The sequence below is a fragment of the Echiichthys vipera genome (genome assembly GCF_963691815.1).
Source record: "Echiichthys vipera genome assembly, chromosome: 17".
Classification (NCBI taxonomy): domain Eukaryota; kingdom Metazoa; phylum Chordata; class Actinopteri; order Perciformes; family Trachinidae; genus Echiichthys; species Echiichthys vipera.
In genome coordinates, this window is record NC_139842.1 from 20,284,612 (window position 1) to 20,303,409 (window position 18,798).

Below are 18,798 nucleotides of genomic sequence, written 5' to 3' on the forward strand. Positions count from 1 at the left end.
AGTCGCTGTCCTCTGCGGAGAGCCACGGATGCTGCTGCTGCTGCTGCTGCTGCTGGAGGAGGAGGAGGAGGAGGACAGAGAAGCGTCAACCTACAGATGATTACACGACTTTCAAAATAAAGGATCACCCTCACTAATTTACATTTCGTTGTGGAATAATGCAATGTTTTATTTCCTAGAACATGTATGTTCATTTATCTTATCATTTATTTTGTATTATTTGCAATTTATGCAATTTTTCTTATTTTTTACTCTTTTTTTTGTAATATGTTATTTGTTTTTGCTCCTCATAATCATTCTGATACAGTTTCAACGTGCTTTGTCGTTTGTTAATTTGTTCGATGGATAAAAAAATAAAAATAAACTTTTATTTCCACCTTTATTTCCGGTTTTTATTCAGCCTACGTCATGCACTTGACAGCTGGGGGAAATGATGCCTTCACGTACTTTTTGACTCTCGTACTAAAGAGCTCTCAAGATGTATGTACAACTTAAGAACACCCCAAATGCATGCAGTTGGTTTGGAAAACTAATCTTTTTTCTGAATGCATTGTAATTGAACATTTTGAGTTAATATGTGCTTGTTATTATTAATTTATTTGACGTAACTGTGCATCATCACGTAGCACCAACAACGTAGTTAGTGAACCCAGAGTTTATTAAGAGTGTTTTAAAGACTTACCAACTGGCCCCTGTACCAGCTCCTCTCATAGTAAAGTCCATTGAAGTCGATTGCCAAATTGAATTCAAAAGGAAGGAGCCCATTGGTGCTTTGTTTTCTGTGTAGGGACTCTTCTCATGCTGCTGCAGAGGTTTGGTGTTATTTTGAGCAGTATCAGTGAATAAAAAAGATGTTCTAATGTGTTCACCGTACTGCCCCGAGCTAATCACTGTTAGCCACGTCCAGGTGTTACCTGGTGTGTTCTACTGGATTTCTCCGTTAATCGTTAATATATGAAAAAAATGTCTTGATGGCTTATTTGATGAGTGTATTTGCCAAAAAAGTCCATGGGATGATTTTACACCAGAATTACGCTTCAGAGAAGGCGCCTCCAGCAACACGGAGCTGCCTGTGGACACCTGTCTGTGAAGAGCGGGGAACAGCAGACCTTCTTTTTTAGTATTTCATAAACAAAAAGGGGGACCTTGGACCCTTTTTTTAAAAAAGGCGGGGAACATAGGACCCGGGGAATGTAGGATCCGTAGAACATAGGATCCGGGGAACATAGGACCAGGGAAACATAGGACCCGTGGAATGTAGGACCCGGGGAAAATAGGACCAGTGGAACATAGGACCCGGGGAACATAGGATCCGGGGAACATAGGATCCGGGGAACATAGGACCCGTGGAACGTAGGACCCGGGGAACCTAGGACCTGTGGAACATAGGACCCGGGGAATGTAGGATCCGTAGAACATAGGACCCGAGGAACATAGGATCCGGGGGGAACATAGGACCTGTGGAACATAGGACCCGTGGAATGTAGGACCCGGGGAACATAGGACCTGTGGAACATAGGACCAGTGGAATGTAGGATCCGTAGAACATAGGACCCGTGGAACATAGGATCCGGGGGGAACATAGGACCCGGGAACATAGGACCTGTGGAATGTAGGACCCGTGGAATGTAGGACCCGGGGGGGAACAAAGGACCCGGGGAAAATAGGACCTGGGGAACATAGAACCCGGGGAACATAGGACCCGGGTAACATAGGTACACTCCCTAAATAAAAGTGTAAATAATCTGTGAACGCAGCAGTCCGCATCGGCCAATACCGATACACCTAAAAAACACAAATATCAGCTGATAATATCGGCCGGCAGATGTATCGGTCTATCACTATATTATTAAGTTGCTTTTTTATAGAATAAAATTTGTGTTGTGGATAAGATTGTGATTTTATTGATTCTTTTGTTGGGGTACAACACTGCACTGTTATGGACACAATCGTCTATAGTCCCATATTTCCGTGAGCAGTGAATGCATCTGTAGCCGCTTTACCAAAACATCCGCGACACCAGGGGGCGCTGTGGTGACGGCGGTTATTTACACCGCACAGAAGGCAAGATGGCGGAATCTGAAGAGCAGAAAGCGGGTCCTTGCACTTTCCTGTTCAAAAAATCCACAAAGAAATTCTCTGGACGAAAGAGACAAGCGAGCGACAGCGACAAAGGTAGTAATTTATCATTTAGCTGGTGTTTTTAGGATTTTTTTCAGGATGAGACACCTCTGTCCGTGTGTCGGTAACGCTGTGGCTTTGTCAACGGTCCAGAAATGTCAAACAAACTAAATACGTTGGATTAACCTTAACTAGCGAGTGTTTATGTGATAATATATATCATTATTTAGTAGTAATACTAATAATATTTGCCTGAAAGGAGCCAAAGATAAGAGCAGCTGTGTACACCGTTGGCAGGTTGTGAATGTTTTCCTCCAGCGTTAACGCTTGTTGTATGGTGCGTTCCAGCTCCCTCGGAATTTGAAGCTTCATGACATGTTCGCGCATTTTGTGTTTTTGACAGATTAATAATACGGACATTGCCAGTGGCAGGGTTGGTACGGGTGCTTGAAATCCTTGAAATAGCTTAATGTTGTGTTTTCAAGGTCTGAATAGTGCTTGAATATTGGATAAAGTGCTTGAAAATGCTTGAAATTGTATACGCGTTTCTATTACGGGACACACTCTTGGTTGTTTATAGCGTAATACCGTGTTTTTAATATGATTTTTTTTTAAAACTGAAATATGTATGTATTCGTATAAATATGTAATGTATTTAACAGCTGCAAGGTGCTGGATTACCATGAAAATGGACCTTGAAAGTGCTTGATTTTGACCTTGGAAAATGCGTACGAACCCTGCAGTGGTGAAAACAAGCATTTACTATTAAAAGTACTAAAATACCACACTGAGCTACTCACTACAAGTAAAAGCCCTGTATTCAAAACCTTACTTTAGCCAAAAGTATATAAAGTAAAAGTTCCCTCTCAGTATTTTACTATCATATACAATGTTTCTGGATGGATGCTTCTGCTGCATTAATGTGCACGTAGCATTTTACTGCTGTAGATGTTTATGTCTATGTTGTTTAATTCATTCATATAAAGTTGGTGAGTTTAATCTACAGTAATGGATCATATACTGTAAGAGCATATGCTGTCCCGTGAGACCCATAGGGAGGATTCCTAGATTGTGTCTTGGTGGAAAGGTTTTCGAGGAACGTTCATGTAATAATATCAGAGGTGTAATGACTTCTACTCAAAGTCAGTGTCCTATTTCCTTTCACCGTTGGAAAGTAGTGTTTCCTAACATTAGCAGGAATATTTGGAATTACTTCAATAGATTTTTTCGTCCCCAATAAGGTTAAAGAAAATTATATTCAAATATTACACCGATATTACCCATGCAATGACTTTATTCATGAATTTAGACCTGACATGAACCCTGTGTGTCCCTTCTGTAAAGAGGAGATTGAGTCCTTGTCTCATTTATTTTATGCTTGTACTCATTCATGTTAATGTTACATGTTGCATTACTGTTACTCTTTGGTTGCTTGCATCTCTGGAAGTCTGTCTCTGTCTCTGTCATTGTGTCTGTCTTTGTCTCTCTCTGTCCATCTCTCCGTCTTTTCTCTCTTTCTCTCTCCTTCTCTTTCTCCCCAACCGGTGCAGACAGACGTCCGTCCTCCACAGAGCTGGGTCTGTCTGACGTTCCTGTCTGTTATAGGGAAGGTTTTCTTTGCCACTGTACTCTACGGGGGAATTGTTGGGTCTATGTAAATCATAAATAAGTCATAGAGAGTGGTCTTTACCTACTCTGTAAAGTGTCCTGAGATAACTTTTGTTATGATTTGGCACTGTAAATAAAATTGAATTGAATTCATGTTACTTTTGGATTCAAATCTCTTTATTAATGTGGGAAATTCATAAGGTCTCGGTCCCTATAACGGAATATATGGTCTTGAATGTAGAGTCTGACAACAAGGAAGTTGATACAGTGATAAAATTGCTGTGGCTTTTGGGCAAATATCATATTCACAAGGCCATTGTTCTTCAGTTTCTTTCAAGCACAAACTTATTTTATGGTGAACTTCAGACATTCTCTGACTCTGTATGTAAAGTATTTAAAAACAAAAGAAGACTTCCCACATCTTGAAGAACACTATAGACTACATTGCCGGGTGATTTCAGGGTTTTTTGTTGTTGTTATGAAATCAAACTGTATGTTTGTGTGTAAAACTCCCCCCTTTACTTTTACGTATTTTGTAATGTCGTAATAGTATGGATAATAAAGTTCGTTTTTAAAAAAAACTCTAAAAAGTCAACTTTTCATGGTGCCAGAAAAACGGCCCTGCTTTCAGCTTCATGATGATGCATTGTCCAGCTGATCCAATGTGCAAAGAAATAAAGTGTCACAAACAGAAAAGATATGAGAAAATGTATGTTACTGCCCACTACTGGAAATTGGCACATCTGCTGTCAGCTATTATTCCTTATGGGCTTGAAGGGAAGCTGCGAGAAGCATTCAGATTTCAAAATAAGATGCTTAAAACATGCTACTGTGTGCGTGTTGTTGTGTAAACTTGTCGTTTTAAATGTGCCATTTAAAGGTCTTGCCTATTCTTTTTGATGCTTTTAATGTTAACTAATTTTCTGCACTTTAAGGGATTGTACTGTACATTTCGTTGCACCGGTACGACGACTATAAAGACAATTCAATTCAAAATGAGCTTTAACTCATTCTTTTTTTTTCAGATGGTAACAGTGATGAGGACCAGAGCTCTGTGGTCAGAAGAGGAAAGAAAGACACCCGAGTCAACCCCATGATTCAAAAGGTACCATAAATAATAATGAGTCCTTACCCCAAGTGAAGGAGTTCAAGTACCTCGGGATCAGGTTCACGAGTGAGGGGACGATGGAGCGTGAGTTTGGCCGGAGAATCAGAGCAGCGGGGGCGGTGTTGCAGTCGCTCTACCGCACCGTGACGAAAAGAGAGCTGAGACGGAAGGCAAAGCTCTCGATCTACCGGTCAATCTTCGTTCCTACCCTCACCTATGGTCATGAAAGCTGGGTCATGACCGAAAGAACGAGGTCGCGGGTACAAGCAGCCGAAATGGGTTTTCTCAGGAGGGTGGCTGGGGTCTCCCTTAGAGAGAGGGAGAGAAGTTCAGCCATCCGTGAGGAACTCGGAGTAGAGCCGCTGCTCCTTTACATCGAAAGGAGCCAGTTGAGGTGGTTCAGGATCGTCTGGTAAGGATGCCCCCTGGGCGTCTCCCTAGGGAGGTGTTCCAGGCACGTCCAGCTGGGAGGAGGCCTCGGGGAAGACCCAGGACCAGGTGGAGAGATTATATCTCCACACTGGTCTGGGAACACCTCGGGATCCCCCAGTTAGAGCTGGTTAATGTGGCCCGGGAAAGGGAAGTTTGGGGTCCCCTGCTAAAGCTGCTGCCCCCACGACCCGACCCCAGATACGCGGTTGAAGATGAGATGAGATAATAAAAATAGTAATTTTAAAATCCATTTTGAGTTTAAAAGTGAGATAAGCCTGACCCTGGTCTTGTCCCTGTTCAGACAAAGAAGGTGGAGAGAGATGATGAGACGTCGTCCAGTGAAGGTGAAGGAGACAAAGAGCAGAAGAAGATCACCGTTGCCTACAAGTCCACACGCTCAGCAGTGAGTTGAGGCTTTTCTTTCTCACTGCCATTTTGAACTATTAAATGCAATGGTATAAGCAACAATCTCTTAAATGTGGAGCTCTTCCTCACTCGTTTCTGTTCTCTCGATCAAACAGAAACCAGAGGGACCCGAGGACATGGGTGCAACTGCTACATATGAGCTGGACACAGAGAGAGACAAGGATGCTCAGGCGATCTTTGAGAGGAGTCAGAAAATCCAAGAGGTACAGGAGATTACGTGGTTATTCTTCATGCCGCATTTTTGGCAAAAAACTACAATTTAATATACATTTAAGTAGATTTTGAGATATATATTAGTTAAAAATGTTGTGCAACGGCACCAGCTCATACCTGACATATAGAATTGTATTTTTTTAGTTTAGTTTATATGCTTATTTTATGTGCTTCTTGTTGTCAATCCTTTAGTATGCTTAGTTTTTCAGTTTTTTATTTTTCAACTTTGGTTTTATTTTTATCCGTAAGTTCTGTTACATATATAATTTCATAATCTCGATTTTATGCAGTCTTATGTGTGAGGCAAATCAACTAAAAGTAAACTAAAGTTTCCGGACGATCCCTTTTTCTCCTTCAATAGGAGCTGGAGGGTAAAGAGGATGATAAAATCTACCGCGGCATCAACAACTACCAAAAGTTCATCAAGCCCAAAGATACCACCATGGGCAACGCCTCCTCCGGCATGGTCAGGTGAGTACCAGGACGAGAAATATTCACCACACTCTTCACGAACGAATGCTAATCAATTAGTATTATAATTCATGAACAGAAAAGGACCAATCCGAGCCCCTGAACACCTGAGGGCCACGGTCAGGTGGGACTACCAGCCGGACATCTGTAAAGACTATAAGGAGACGGGTTTCTGTGGATTTGGAGGTGAGATTCGTACCACTAAAAATATCAATGTCGCCTGTTGAATAACTTAAACTCTTTAACATCTTGACCATTCATTTCTTCGTGTTCTTCTCTCCTCAGACAGCTGCAAGTTCCTCCACGACAGATCAGACTACAAACACGGCTGGCAGATTGAGCGGGAACTAGAAGAGGGCAGATACGGAGCCAATGGTGAGTTTTATTCAGTCGTGTTTTTTTCGTGCCTGCATCAGTATTTCCTAATCAATTCTGTGTTTTCCTCTAGATGATGAGAATTACGAGGTGAGCAGTGATGATGAGGATTTGCCCTTTAAGTGCTTCATCTGCAGGGAGTCCTTCAAGAATCCCATCATCACAAAGTAAGCCTCTTTACCTCTTCTGCTTCTTCTTCACACTTTGTTCCCAATTGCAATGTGTTAACCACTTACATGCGTCCCAGGTGCAGGCACTATTTCTGCGAGGTCTGTGCTCTTCAGCATTACCGCAAGTCCAAGCGCTGCTACGTGTGCAACACTCAAACCAACGGTGTCTTCAACCCTGCTAAGGGTAAGTAGATTCTGTTAAAACACCTTTTAGATGGGGGAATAAAATACTTCCAAAGCAGCTTTCCCACTGGACAAAAAAAACCCCATTAACATCTGGCTTTTGTCTTCAGTGGGAAAGGTTACAACCGGCATTCATTCCCAAGGCAAATGGTGCTTTCTACTGTTGACTGACTTGAATGTAAGGAGAGCGTATCTCTTTTGGAAAATAGCAGAATCAGTATAAGTGTTGAACGAGAGAGTTAAGTCGAATGCATTATGAGCAGAGGAGAGTTTAAGTTTAGTAGCCAAGATGCCAAGTGAATGTCCAGCAGTGTTTGCAATTTTGTGCACTGCGTCAGAAAGCTACACTTGTCTATTGGCAATGGGAAGGAATCTATCGTCTATTTTAAAGGGTTTTTTATATTTAAAAACATGCGTATACAAGCTAATTTCAACAGAACGTATACAAGAAATTCATGTGCTGAATGTAACTTAATGGTTTCCTTCAATCTATTATATCCCCGTTATTCCAGAGTTGATGGCTAAGATGGAGAAACGCAATGCCGCAGCAGACCAGCCACCATCAGATGAGGACGATTAGCAACGTCTGAACCTTTTCAACCCTCCCCTTATGTGTTTGTCTGTGTAAATTTGGAATAAAATTACTTTTTTTAAAAGAAATTTAACTGCCTCGCTGTGTGGTATCCAAGTGCCCAAAACCGCAGTTCCTCCAATGACCATTTGACTGGCTCCAAAACAGAGTCCCCATAGTCTCCCATGTTAAAATACTTAATTATTAAGTATCAAGTTCTGTCTCATGAAGCGCTGGCCACTTTGAGGGAGAGGCAGCTGCCGTCACAGGTCACTAGCAGATACTGTAGGCTTCTTTCGGCCCGCCTTAGCTCAATCCATGCTCTACCCTCTTTGCCCATTTTTGGATTAGCCGGGAGCAGGCACCGCCACGATTGCAACGGCCTCCGAAAACCACATTTCATACAGTTAAATTAAAACATTAAAGTGAACATTTATTGTTAAAAGTCAAGTTTCGCTGAATTTGCAACACAACGCTTTGCCCTCACTTTTCAAATGTACATGCAGACAAAACAAGCACCAATGTAACATTCACTTCTGAAGTTAATAAGCAACATCACACCCAAGAGCAAGTTCAAGGAAATACATACTTCTATGCTCTGATGCTTCAACTAAACAGATGTTAATGCTTTAACCTCTGTGCAACAAAAGTGACGTGTAAAGCATGAGATGTGGTTTACGCTGTAACACAAGCAGAGAGCTAAGAAATGCGTATACATGCTGTTCACTCTTGACTCTGGGGACAAAGTCAAAACCTTCCATCTGGTGTAGAGAGGGCGGAGTGAGCCGAGGACCCGTGTGCACCCTTATGGTGATCTCACTGAGCAGATGGACCGCATCACACGGCCATGTTCAAACAAGAGGTAGAGTGTCTCCTCTCAATATTTAGTAGCTTCCCACTGATCCATTTAAGAATCTTTAGGTCTCAGCTACATCTACATCCATAGGTCCTCCTCTGAAGCCTCAGCAGCTGCAGGAGCAATAGAGGAGTCTAGGTGTGTGTGAAATAGAGAGAGGCCATCAATGCAGTACGAGAGTCTGTGCATATCTAGAGAGCAAAAGCATGTGTGAGACATCGAAAAGAGGCAAGACGGCTGCTGGCTTTTAACTTCTGTCTGAGAACAGCAACTTTTTTTAGTTTAAGATTTAAATTATTTACAAGGGGACCATTACAAAAACAAATCTCGTCCAGTTTGCTCTGAGAGTTTTCCATCAGAATGCCACGAGCAGCTCCCCGTCTCGTCCTCCACTGTCAGAAGTCCCAGTCGTCCACCTCTAGGTGGCTGAGGCCCGACTCCAGACTGGCCAGTCCGGAGTGGGAGTCCTGCGGCTGGGAGATGTCAAAGTTGGTAATGGGCGTCACGGGCCGCAACAGCTCAGGCAGCGCCTCCGAGGGCCGGCGTTTGATCTGAGAGGGGGAATAACAGCATATGAAGGAGAGGGTAATCTGTTAATATTACCTTTTCAATGTCACCATACAGTAATTGTACACAAAAAACACCTCTGTGCTCTAAAATCACAAATACCAAAGTTACAGGAACAGACGTGTTTTCATGCTACTGAGCAGAGAAGATAGTTTGCCACAGTAACACAACAAAATGGTAGAAAATGTAGTCGTTTCCATGAGTGATGATGTCAGTATTAAGCTGGTATTTTACACACCTGTTTGAAGAAGGGATGGCCTGTGAGAGTGTTTGCAGATGGTCTGAGAAGGAAAAGAAATAGTGTCTTAAACCTTAAATATTCTACATCATGTCACAGTATTTAAACTTGTAGGAAGAGAGGCCAACCTCTTTTCTGGGTCTCGCTGTAGACACAGCTCGACAAAGGCGTGAAAGTGCGGGGAGAACGTCCGGTTGTAGGGATGTCCTCCTGACGAGGAGGAGGGCTCTCCGTTGGAGTGGCGACCACATCCGGCTCCCGGACCCTCGCAGATCCCAGAGTCAGCCCCAGAGCGAGACGGTTTCATTGACAACTCCTCTGGTGGGATAGTTGTGGTGTCCAGCAAACACGGCACCGTCCCATTTAGCTTCTCCAACAGCATCTGTGGAAGTGAAGTGGATATGGACTCATCTTTCATCAATTTAGAGTTTTCAGTGTTCGTACGGCACAGCAAAATTTTACCACAGTTTTTCTTATTTTGTCACTAAACTTATGGCTCCAAAACAGACGAAGTGATGCAGAAGAGAAGGTGTGGAGCTGCTGGGTCTCTCCTCACCTGTGTGGCTGGCATGTCTTTGAAGGGCACATGTCCATTTGCCAGTTCACAGGCTGTGATGCCGAGGCTGTAGATGTCTGACCGAAAGTCGTAGCCCTGCAGGTTCTGACAAAAAACAAAACAACATTTACATGTGAAATTTACTTCACCATTTCACATTTGTTTAATTTGAATTTTTCCAGCTAAATGCATCACAGAGAACAGCATTACCAGAACTTTGAGGCAGAGACAGTATCATTATAGTATTATTTATATAACGCTTTAATTGTGGAGGAACGTACCTGCTGCAGCACCTCAGGGCTGAGCCAGGGCAGCACCTTGACGCTGTACTGGGGGAAGTCGTGGACAACTCTGGCCCTCTGGCCGTGACGGATCAGACTAAAGATGCTCCGGAGACCTGACATGCAGACCTGTCCATCGGCTGAGATCAACACATGACTGGCCTTCACACTCCTACACGTCGCCAAAGACAGGTAGGGAAAGGGAATGACACATTGACCTTTATTTACAAGTAGACCGGCATGTTTGTTGCTTTTATTGAGGGTTCCTAAACCTTTTCCAAAGTCAAATTCAAGCACCTTTCCAAGCATTTCAAGAACCAAGTTGACCAGAGAAACTTTTCTAGCATGCAACAACTTCATTTAATTATATATATTTTTGTGTGTAAAACCACATTTTTATCTACTCATTTGTGTCGTGATCACCTGCAAAAGCTGCTGCAAATTCTCCCCTAGAACAGGAAACATTGATGTCGTCCGCAAATAAGACAAACTTCAATATTCTACTTATATGCTGAACAAATAATTTAGGACCTAATGCTGATCCCCGTGGGACGCCACAAACACATTGATTTGTAGTCACTTATCTGCACAAATTGTTGCCGGTTTCTCAAATAACTCTTCAGCCAGTTGAGCACAACCCGTCTTTCTATTTTATTGAGTAATAGTCATGATCTATGGTATCAAATGTTTTGGTTTAATTTGGATTTTGCATTATAATTATATGTGATACAAAAAGACATAAAAACTGTGGAAAAAATGTGGAAGTTTATTAGCTTACCGGTGCACATATCCCATGTGGTGGATGTATTCAAGAGCTTTGAGCATGCCCAGCAAAATGTATGCGATTGTCAGCTCAGTCATACCATCAGCGAAATGTGAGCAGATCAGATCTCGGGCGGACCCTGAAACACCATCAAACGCAGGCAACCATGATGAGAAAGCTGCCCTATCAGTGCAGGATACTGTAAAAATGTTTATTTATTACATACAATAAAGTGCAGCACCAGTTAAAATGTATTCTCCTCACCATAAGCCATGAAGGGGGTGATGACCCAAAGCTCGTTCTCAGCTATAAAGACGCTCTTGTAGGGCAGAATACTGGAGTGGTGAAATAACTTTGACACGTGTAGTTCACCCTGGGAGGTAGATGAAAAAAGGAAATTACATCTCATCATGTCAGGACGACAGGCAGAGAGGAAAAGATGATTCTGAATCCAATTAGACATAAGAGGGCGAGCATTAGAGACAGGAAAGTTAATGAGAACTCAGACACAAGGGTTACATAAGTGTTCCCAATGCAGCGGTGAGATGAAAGATTTGATTTTTAACAGGAGAAAAGAAGAAACTACAGGGGAAACTGAGTCATGGCAGAGTGACGGGGTGGAGGGCTGACGCAAACCTGAAGATAGGTAACCATGTCATTAGTGCAAGATTCCAAGTCAATCCGTCGGATGGCTACGTGCTCCCCGGTGGGTCTGTATCGAGCAAGGTTCACCGTCATCAAGTCGTCCAATCCCCGGCCTAAAACCCAGACACAGACTTTATTTAACACATAACTATTCATGTCATTGTCACACAGGCAGAGGTTTTTGAGTATTTATAAAGTGCAGATACCAAACGAATGCACAGCTTGGCAATAGTGCTGTTTAGCTACTGTCCAAATTCTACATTTCAACATGAAAAAATAGGTTTTATCATTTTGGTATCATTGCCTATTTTAAATATAATGGTGCTGTGAATTAGTTTGATAAAAAACAATATGTCACAATAGGCTGTGCTTTAGCCAATACAACTTCTTATGGCTTTTTGCTCATAAAAAAAAAGAAACCTGTGGTCTTGAAATCAATACAAGTGCAGGTGTCTTTTCCGTATTACATACCGATACCGGTGAGGAGCTCGTAGGAGCCGCTGTCAGGGAGGAAGCTGCCCATGGTGTCCCGACGAGGGAGGGACGTCAGACTCTCCTGGCTGTCCTCATGGGCCTGGAGGCAGAGGGGAGGAAACGGAGCGACTGAAGATCAGCTGTGACTTCACTTGCTGCAGTGCAGGACTGTGTCAAAGGGCGTGTGTGAGTGACTACCAGAGGGGGTCAGTCATACTTAATGTGTGAGAAGAACTGTTAAAAAGATCAACCAAAGGACAAGCGTGGAGGTGTGTTATCAAGGTTAGTGTGACCCCCTGACACAAACCAAAGGGGAAAAAAGTGAATTTGAAGACACTCCTAACACACACTCGTCTGCTGTAGGTCTAGTAATTAAAGCATATTCTAATACCATACTGTGGATGCACGCAATATAAAAAAATGTGTGTTGTTTTTATGGTGAAAGACAAACAATAGAATAATACATAATCTACAGCCAGCCTATGCCGTCCTGTGTTTAGTTAAAAGTTAATGTTGTCGGCAGTGAGGACTCCTGAATTCCATCAGATTATTGCCATTCAGATGATGGAAAATGGACGGATTGCTTTAGCAAGCTGTGGAGGCAAATCAAGGCAGGCTGTATGAATATTTGGATTGTTTCCATGGTGACCAGAATGAAGATGTTCACATTCAAAATAAGAATGGAGCACTTCCTTGAGCATAATTGCATCCTGCGGTGCCGGAGGTGGCGTCAAGATCGAGATCAGCGACGCACACGCCTCTGAAAATATCCTCGCAGATAAAACCAAGAGTTGTTCCATGTTTATGTTAAAAACTGTCATGGCAGCAAAGCCAAACATGCTGTGGCAGCCATCAGCTTAGGGAACATCTGTATGTGATGGTCTTATCACATGGCTTGAATCGTGATGAGATTCAGAAGAGGGGGCTGCCATGCATTGCTAAAGCTGAACACATGGAACTCCATCCGTCTATAGCCCGCAGGGACACGCACAGTGGTGTCAAAAGTGTGACACTATCAGTTCACCACCAACTCAACAACAGGCCGTCAGCACAGACAGGCAGTGTCAACGAACGCAAAACACTCACAACACAAAATTAGACTTTTTAGTGAGGTGACACCAAACTCCAAAACAGTGCAGTTACCTGGAGTGCAGCATTTTAAAGGGATATTTCAGATTTTTTTTTTTTTTTTGTAGTGGGGTTGTGTGAGGTACTTATCCATAGTCAGTGTGTTACCTTCACTAGATGGCGGTCGGCACACCTCAAATTAGGGAAAGCAGGCAGGAGTAGAGACACAGACGTTTTATCTTGCTGTCAGACAGTCCTGTTTTTGTTTACGCAGCGGGAACTGAAGACGCTCTTTGCTCTCATCAGAGCCACCAGACCCCATTCACAAAAACAGTAATCTTACCAGAACACAGGAGTTGCTGGGGTACCGCTGCCTCTGTTGGCTAGTTTGTTTGTTAGTTTTGTCAGTTCCTAACCATTTTAAAACACCAAAGTCACACAATAACACACTAACTAACAGATTCAGGCAGTGGTAGACCATTAACTCCTGTGTTCTGTGAGGTAAATTTATTATTTTTGTAAGTGGAGTCTGGTGGCTTTGATAAGCGCACACGGCAATGGCCTCAGTTACCCCCCATGAAAATTTAAACAGGGATGTCTGATGGCAAGGTAAAGCGCTGAGAATATTTTAATAAAGCGTACACTTAAACTGATGTGATTTTTTTTAGGTGGCTCGTACATTGCTTAGCTTCTGTGCCTGTCCATCGACCACTATCTACTGTAGGTAATACACTGACTATGTATATATACACACCTCATACAACCACACTTCAAACTACCCCTTTAACAACACAAAGGACTCATATAGGACTATTTACATTTAACTTATTTACTATCTCTCTATCCCCCAACAAGAGAACTGGTGAGTGAGGTGACCTTCTGAGCTATGAGCATGTACAGCGTGTGTCATAAACCAGACACTCATGCATACACAAATGTGCAAAGCCTAAAGGGGGGTTGTGATTTCTTCTACATATAAATCTGTGTGCGCACATACACATGCATGCACGCACATACACAAAAGGGCGAATGGGGGAGGATGATGACAGGAGTACCACACTTACTTTCCTGTGAGAGAGTCCCTGAGCTTGCTCTGGGGTAGAAAAACCACATCAATGACATAAAGACATGTACAAACACAAAACAAGAGAAGGATCTGTGTTTAGAGCAGCTCTTGAACTGGGAAGTGCAGCATCTGGCAGTGGGAGTTTGCAGCAGGCTGCAGAATTTAATAGACAACGTTGCTGGTCTCACTAACATGATTTGTCTGGACCAGCAGCAGGTGACCACCCACAAAGAGACCCATCATCAATACACAGTTTTTATGAGAACTTGTGGGAACAGGATTAAACTGAAACTGCACTGCAAAAAGTATTTCTCACCCCAGTAAAGTGCTTAGATCTGCATAAAAGACAAATATTTTCTTCCGATATCAAAGGAGAAAATTAAATGAAAAACAATCTAGCTAAACCCTGCAGGTTCTTCCCAGAAATCATGTCAGGCAATGGGAATACACAGCCATAACAGAAATACGACTCTTGAACAAACATGCAGCATTGAGCAATGATCCGCCAGCAGGAAAATGAGGCAATGTTTGCAAAGAAATAAGGCACAGACAAAGCCAGAACATTTTCATAATACACAAAACTTCCATAGGACAGAATATACTGTGCACGTAAAAAGAAACAAAACAGATCAACGGCCAAAAAAATGATGTCTTTAAGCTTCAGGACAGTTGGAAAGGCTTCAAATGTTCCAGTCCAGTTAAAATAACATGGATAGTAAAAGCACTGAACCACTCAAGCCAAAGACCAACATAATTATTTACGTTTATAAAACATACAAAAAAGCTTGTATTGAGGTTTTCCCTATTAAGCTTTAAATATATATCTCATCATGTCACATTTTAAATGTTTTTGAAAGGCTAAAGGCCGACAAATACAGAATATTCCGTTAGATAAAAACATGTTGTGAATGTTGGAAATGATCACATCTGTCTTTTGTCAATAATACACTTTGACTTTGGATTCAACAACCATCTGGAGTTATTGCAAATGTTTGAATCACATGAGCCAGAAAAACATGCTTCTTGAAGCACCAATTCAATTAACAGCATTACTTATGTGGATTATAAGGATGTCGTAGTGCTTGTTAGTGATTTAAAAAGCTGTGAAAAGTGCAAAACCAGGAACGCCCTCGCAACAGATCACGATTAACCACCTGGCAAAGCTCCACTTCTACTATAGCTGCATGAAAAGGTGCAGAAAAAGTCTCTTAGCAATTAACAAAAAAAGTTTATGTAAGCTTTAAGTTGCTGTCATGAATAATTAGCCTAAACTAAAAACTATATAGTTGGCGAATGGACTTTAATTGCATTCTTTTTTATCATTCTGTTGTGCTTAATTTATATACTTTGTGTTTGCAGATTGGGTTGTATTATTTTGAGTGTAAATTTAGATTTTTCTTCACTTGGACTGTTGTTATTCTGCACTTTGTGATACCATGTAGGAAATACACCAGCCCAATGCAAAAACATGAGTATGCTGTTTGTAATTAACACTAATGTGAAGGCCTTCATCTCATATTTATAGTCATTTCATTTGAGCACCATGCCGAGTTATATACTTTGTTGTTTCTTTATCTTACGTGTTGACAGCTCTGACTAAATTCAGAGTTTATTGCTCAATGAAGCGAATGTGGGTAAACCTGTGAGTTATTGCAATAAATGTATTTAGTTAAATGTATTATTTATTTATATATTATTATTAAAGAGTTTTAAATGGTAAATAAAAAATGTCAGTAAAGAGTCAGAAAACAGTATGCAACCCTTTCACACGCAAGATAAACAAACACATTCACATGAAGCATTAAATAAAACAGTACATCATTTTATGGGACAAACCAACTTGAGACGTTAATTAAAGAGGGATTTTGTTTGTGCTATCCTCTGATAAATCCGCCTGATGTGAGACAGAATGGTGGCGGATTCAAAGGTCTGGACCCCGGCATTTTTGTAGCAAACAGAAACAATGATTCCGTAACGCTCAAGACAGGGAACAGATGACTGGATAAATATATTTCAAGGATGACATCTGAGAAGCAAAGCAACCACTAGTTTTGTTTTCCGCTTGTGCTCAAGAGGAGCCGAAAGTGTAAGCAGAGGTTTGGAAATGTTGAACCGTTTTGTTGTGTCTCAGTAGGCCTCGGAACCTCACCTCCAAATAACTCCAAATCCCGCAGGCTCTCCACACTCAGTTTCTCAGATACCCAACGCTGACAGACACAGAGGGTTAAGAACAGACATGGAGAGAAGAGAGAAAATGCAAGCAAGAATAAGGAAACGTTCCACAGAAACAGAAACATATTCAAAAGCTGCTGAATAAAGATGATTCATGCTGGCTTCCTAATTTGCAGCTGCTAGAGATTTCTGTCTCTCACGCAATGTCCTTTTTTGGTCTTGTCATGATAACAATAGTGCCTGGCTGCTTGTAATGAAAGCTGTCATAGATTGTGAATATAGTCCAATTTCCCTTATACTGAGTAAGATTCAATGGAAATACAAATTAACAACATACAAGTACTGTAGATCTAATCCTTGCTCTAGTATTAATTATTCCGTAAATGGGTGGCAAACACTTACAAGAAAAGACATGGATCCTCTTGAGTGTGTTGCATATGAAATGACGAAAACAGGGAAAACCTGTGAAGACAAGTGTTTGGTCTCATTATCACAAAATGTATGTGTGATGCAACTACACACTGTTTCACGTGCATAACAAAACACAACATTAAACCAAACAATAATACAAATACAACATCATTACGAATAAGTAGTAATCACTCACTTTCACATTCAATGTTTAGTCTATAATATAGAATTACAGGTACAGATACAGAAGAGTTCTGCAGTCTGTTCTTCTCTTTAATGGCAAAAGGTTTAAATAAAACATGACAGGGGTATGCTGTAATATTACCAGCCAGAGACAGTATTCTTTTAGTATACGCAGTTTGAAAACTTGACTCATGTGTTTGATGCATAACAGTCTACCTTTAAAGCTGAACATAGAGACACCTGTACCATGCATGAGTCCATACAACAGAACACATTAAACTGGAACAATCATGTCAGACTTGTTGCAATTGCTCCATATAACCTCAGTCCCTTAACAAAGTAAATACAGTGTTGTAACTTACTACCGATATAATCTGTGCACCCCAGGATAAAGCCGTGTCCAGTCCACACAGATGCCTGGATATTTAAACTTGTTCAATCTGTGTGTCATGGACAGTAACTGGTAGAGAAAATGATTATTTCTTGTGTATTTTGGATTTATAATTATTATTTATGTTCACAAAATGACTCCATTATCCCCACTATCTGTACATTACTGATACTGCAACTACCGATTATTTTCCTTATAAATAAATCTGCTGATAATGTTTTCAATCAAACGATAATCGTTTAGTCGAAGGCAGCAGCCCGTATCGGCCGATACGATACACCTAAAAAAACACAAATATCGTCCGCCGGCCGATGCATACGTCTATCACTAATTTATAAATATATTTCAGCATGTATTTATGTATTCGTGTATTTCAGCATGTATTTATTTCTAAATGTATTTATTAATTTATTTCAGCATGTATTTATTTCTGTATTTATTTAAGCATTTACTTATTTATTCATTCATTTATTTCAGCATGTATTTATTTATTTATTCGTGTATTTTAGCATGTATTTATTTCTAAATTTATGTATTCATTTATTTCAGCATGTATTTATTTATTCGTGTATTTCAGCATGTATTTATTTCTAAATTTATGTATTCATTTATTTCAGCATGTATTTATTTCTGTATTTATTTAAGCATTTACTTATTTATTGTTTAATTTATTTCAGCATGTATTTATTTATTTGTGTATTTCAGCATGTATTTATTTCTAAATTTATTTATTAATTGATTTCAGCATGTATTTATTTCTGTATTTATTCATTTCAGCATTTATTCAATAATGTATTTCAGCATGTATTTATTTTGGTATTAATTTATACATGTATTTATTAATTTATTTCAGCATTTATTTATTAATTCATGTATTTCAGAATGTTTTTATTTCTCAATGTATTTATTCATTTATACATTTATTTATTTATTTAATTCAGCATTTATTTATTCATTAGTTTATTTCAGCGTGTATTTATTTCTATATTTATTTATTCTTAAATTTTAGCATGTATTTATTTCTGTGTTTATTCATTTATACATCTATATATGTATTTATTTATTGAGACTCAAGTCATGTTTAGTCCTCCATAACACAGAGACGATAACTTTCAACGAAAGCAAACGAAGTAATCTGAACAGACTAAAACCAAAAGTGAGTAAAATAAACCACTAACTTACACCAGAATCGTGTAAAGCAGAGCTCAGTTGTTGCTAATGGAGGCTGCAGCTAACAAAAGCTAAGGCAGCTACATTGACTTACTTTACCAACAATAAACGGCATCATTGCAATGTCTTAATAACTTACCTCTATGATGTTTGGAGCAGCAACGTCTGACTGGAGTAATATTAAATCTTAGGATCCTATATTCAGTTAGCCATCCTCTGCACTGGGAGGTCTGTCGCGACTCTCCCACTACGCTTTCTTTTTCAGTCCAGCGCGTCACT

At 40.6% G+C, this 18,798-nt stretch overlaps 2 protein-coding genes across 4 annotated transcripts; one reads left to right on the forward strand and one right to left on the reverse strand.

Moving 5' to 3' along the window:
* The first annotated feature begins 2,049 nt into the window (after positions 1-2,049).
* Positions 2,050-7,733, forward strand: rnf113a (ring finger protein 113A). The gene is made up of 10 exons (XM_083931477.1): positions 2,050-2,175; positions 4,755-4,834; positions 5,571-5,672; positions 5,791-5,898; positions 6,270-6,379; positions 6,459-6,565; positions 6,665-6,754; positions 6,828-6,921; positions 7,002-7,108; positions 7,620-7,733. The coding sequence occupies exons 1-10, from the start codon at positions 2,070-2,072 to the stop codon at positions 7,685-7,687; spliced, it is 972 nt and encodes a 323-aa protein (XP_083787603.1). The 5' UTR covers positions 2,050-2,069; the 3' UTR covers positions 7,688-7,733.
* Positions 7,734-8,200: 467 nt separating this feature from the next.
* Positions 8,201-18,782, reverse strand: strada (STE20 related adaptor alpha). Of its 3 annotated transcripts, XM_083930722.1 has the most exons (13): positions 18,659-18,782; positions 16,767-16,826; positions 16,342-16,399; positions 14,191-14,219; positions 12,056-12,158; positions 11,576-11,697; positions 11,204-11,312; positions 10,955-11,078; positions 10,177-10,348; positions 9,896-10,000; positions 9,468-9,721; positions 9,340-9,382; positions 8,201-9,085 (listed from the first exon to the last, which is right to left on the reverse strand). In XM_083930722.1, exons 2-13 carry the CDS (start codon positions 16,776-16,778, stop codon positions 8,930-8,932), a joined length of 1,287 nt encoding a protein of 428 aa, XP_083786848.1. In that variant the 5' UTR covers positions 16,779-16,826; positions 18,659-18,782; the 3' UTR covers positions 8,201-8,929. The 3 variants fall into 3 exon arrangements, with proteins under 3 accessions (XP_083786848.1, XP_083786850.1, XP_083786849.1); XM_083930724.1 differs by lacking the exon at positions 14,191-14,219; XM_083930723.1 differs by lacking the exons at positions 14,191-14,219; positions 16,342-16,399.
* Positions 18,783-18,798: the final 16 nt, after the last annotated feature.

Bases quoted from the DNA above. Each gene is read 5' to 3' on its own strand.
- rnf113a (XM_083931477.1), top strand. From the start codon at position 2,070: ATGGCGGAATCTGAAGAGCAGAAAGCGGGTCCTTGCACTTTCCTGTTC. The intron at 2,176-4,754 runs GTAGTAATTTAT...TTTTTTTTTCAG, and splicing joins AGCGAGCGACAGCGACAAAG to ATGGTAACAGTGATGAGGAC. The intron at 7,109-7,619 runs GTAAGTAGATTC...CCGTTATTCCAG, and splicing joins TGTCTTCAACCCTGCTAAGG to AGTTGATGGCTAAGATGGAG.
- strada (XM_083930722.1), bottom strand. The intron at 9,383-9,467 runs GTTGGCCTCTCT...TTTCCTTCTCAG, and splicing joins CAGCGAGACCCAGAAAAGAG to ACCATCTGCAAACACTCTCA. The intron at 9,086-9,339 runs GTGTGTAAAATA...TCCCCCTCTCAG, and splicing joins GCCATCCCTTCTTCAAACAG to ATCAAACGCCGGCCCTCGGA.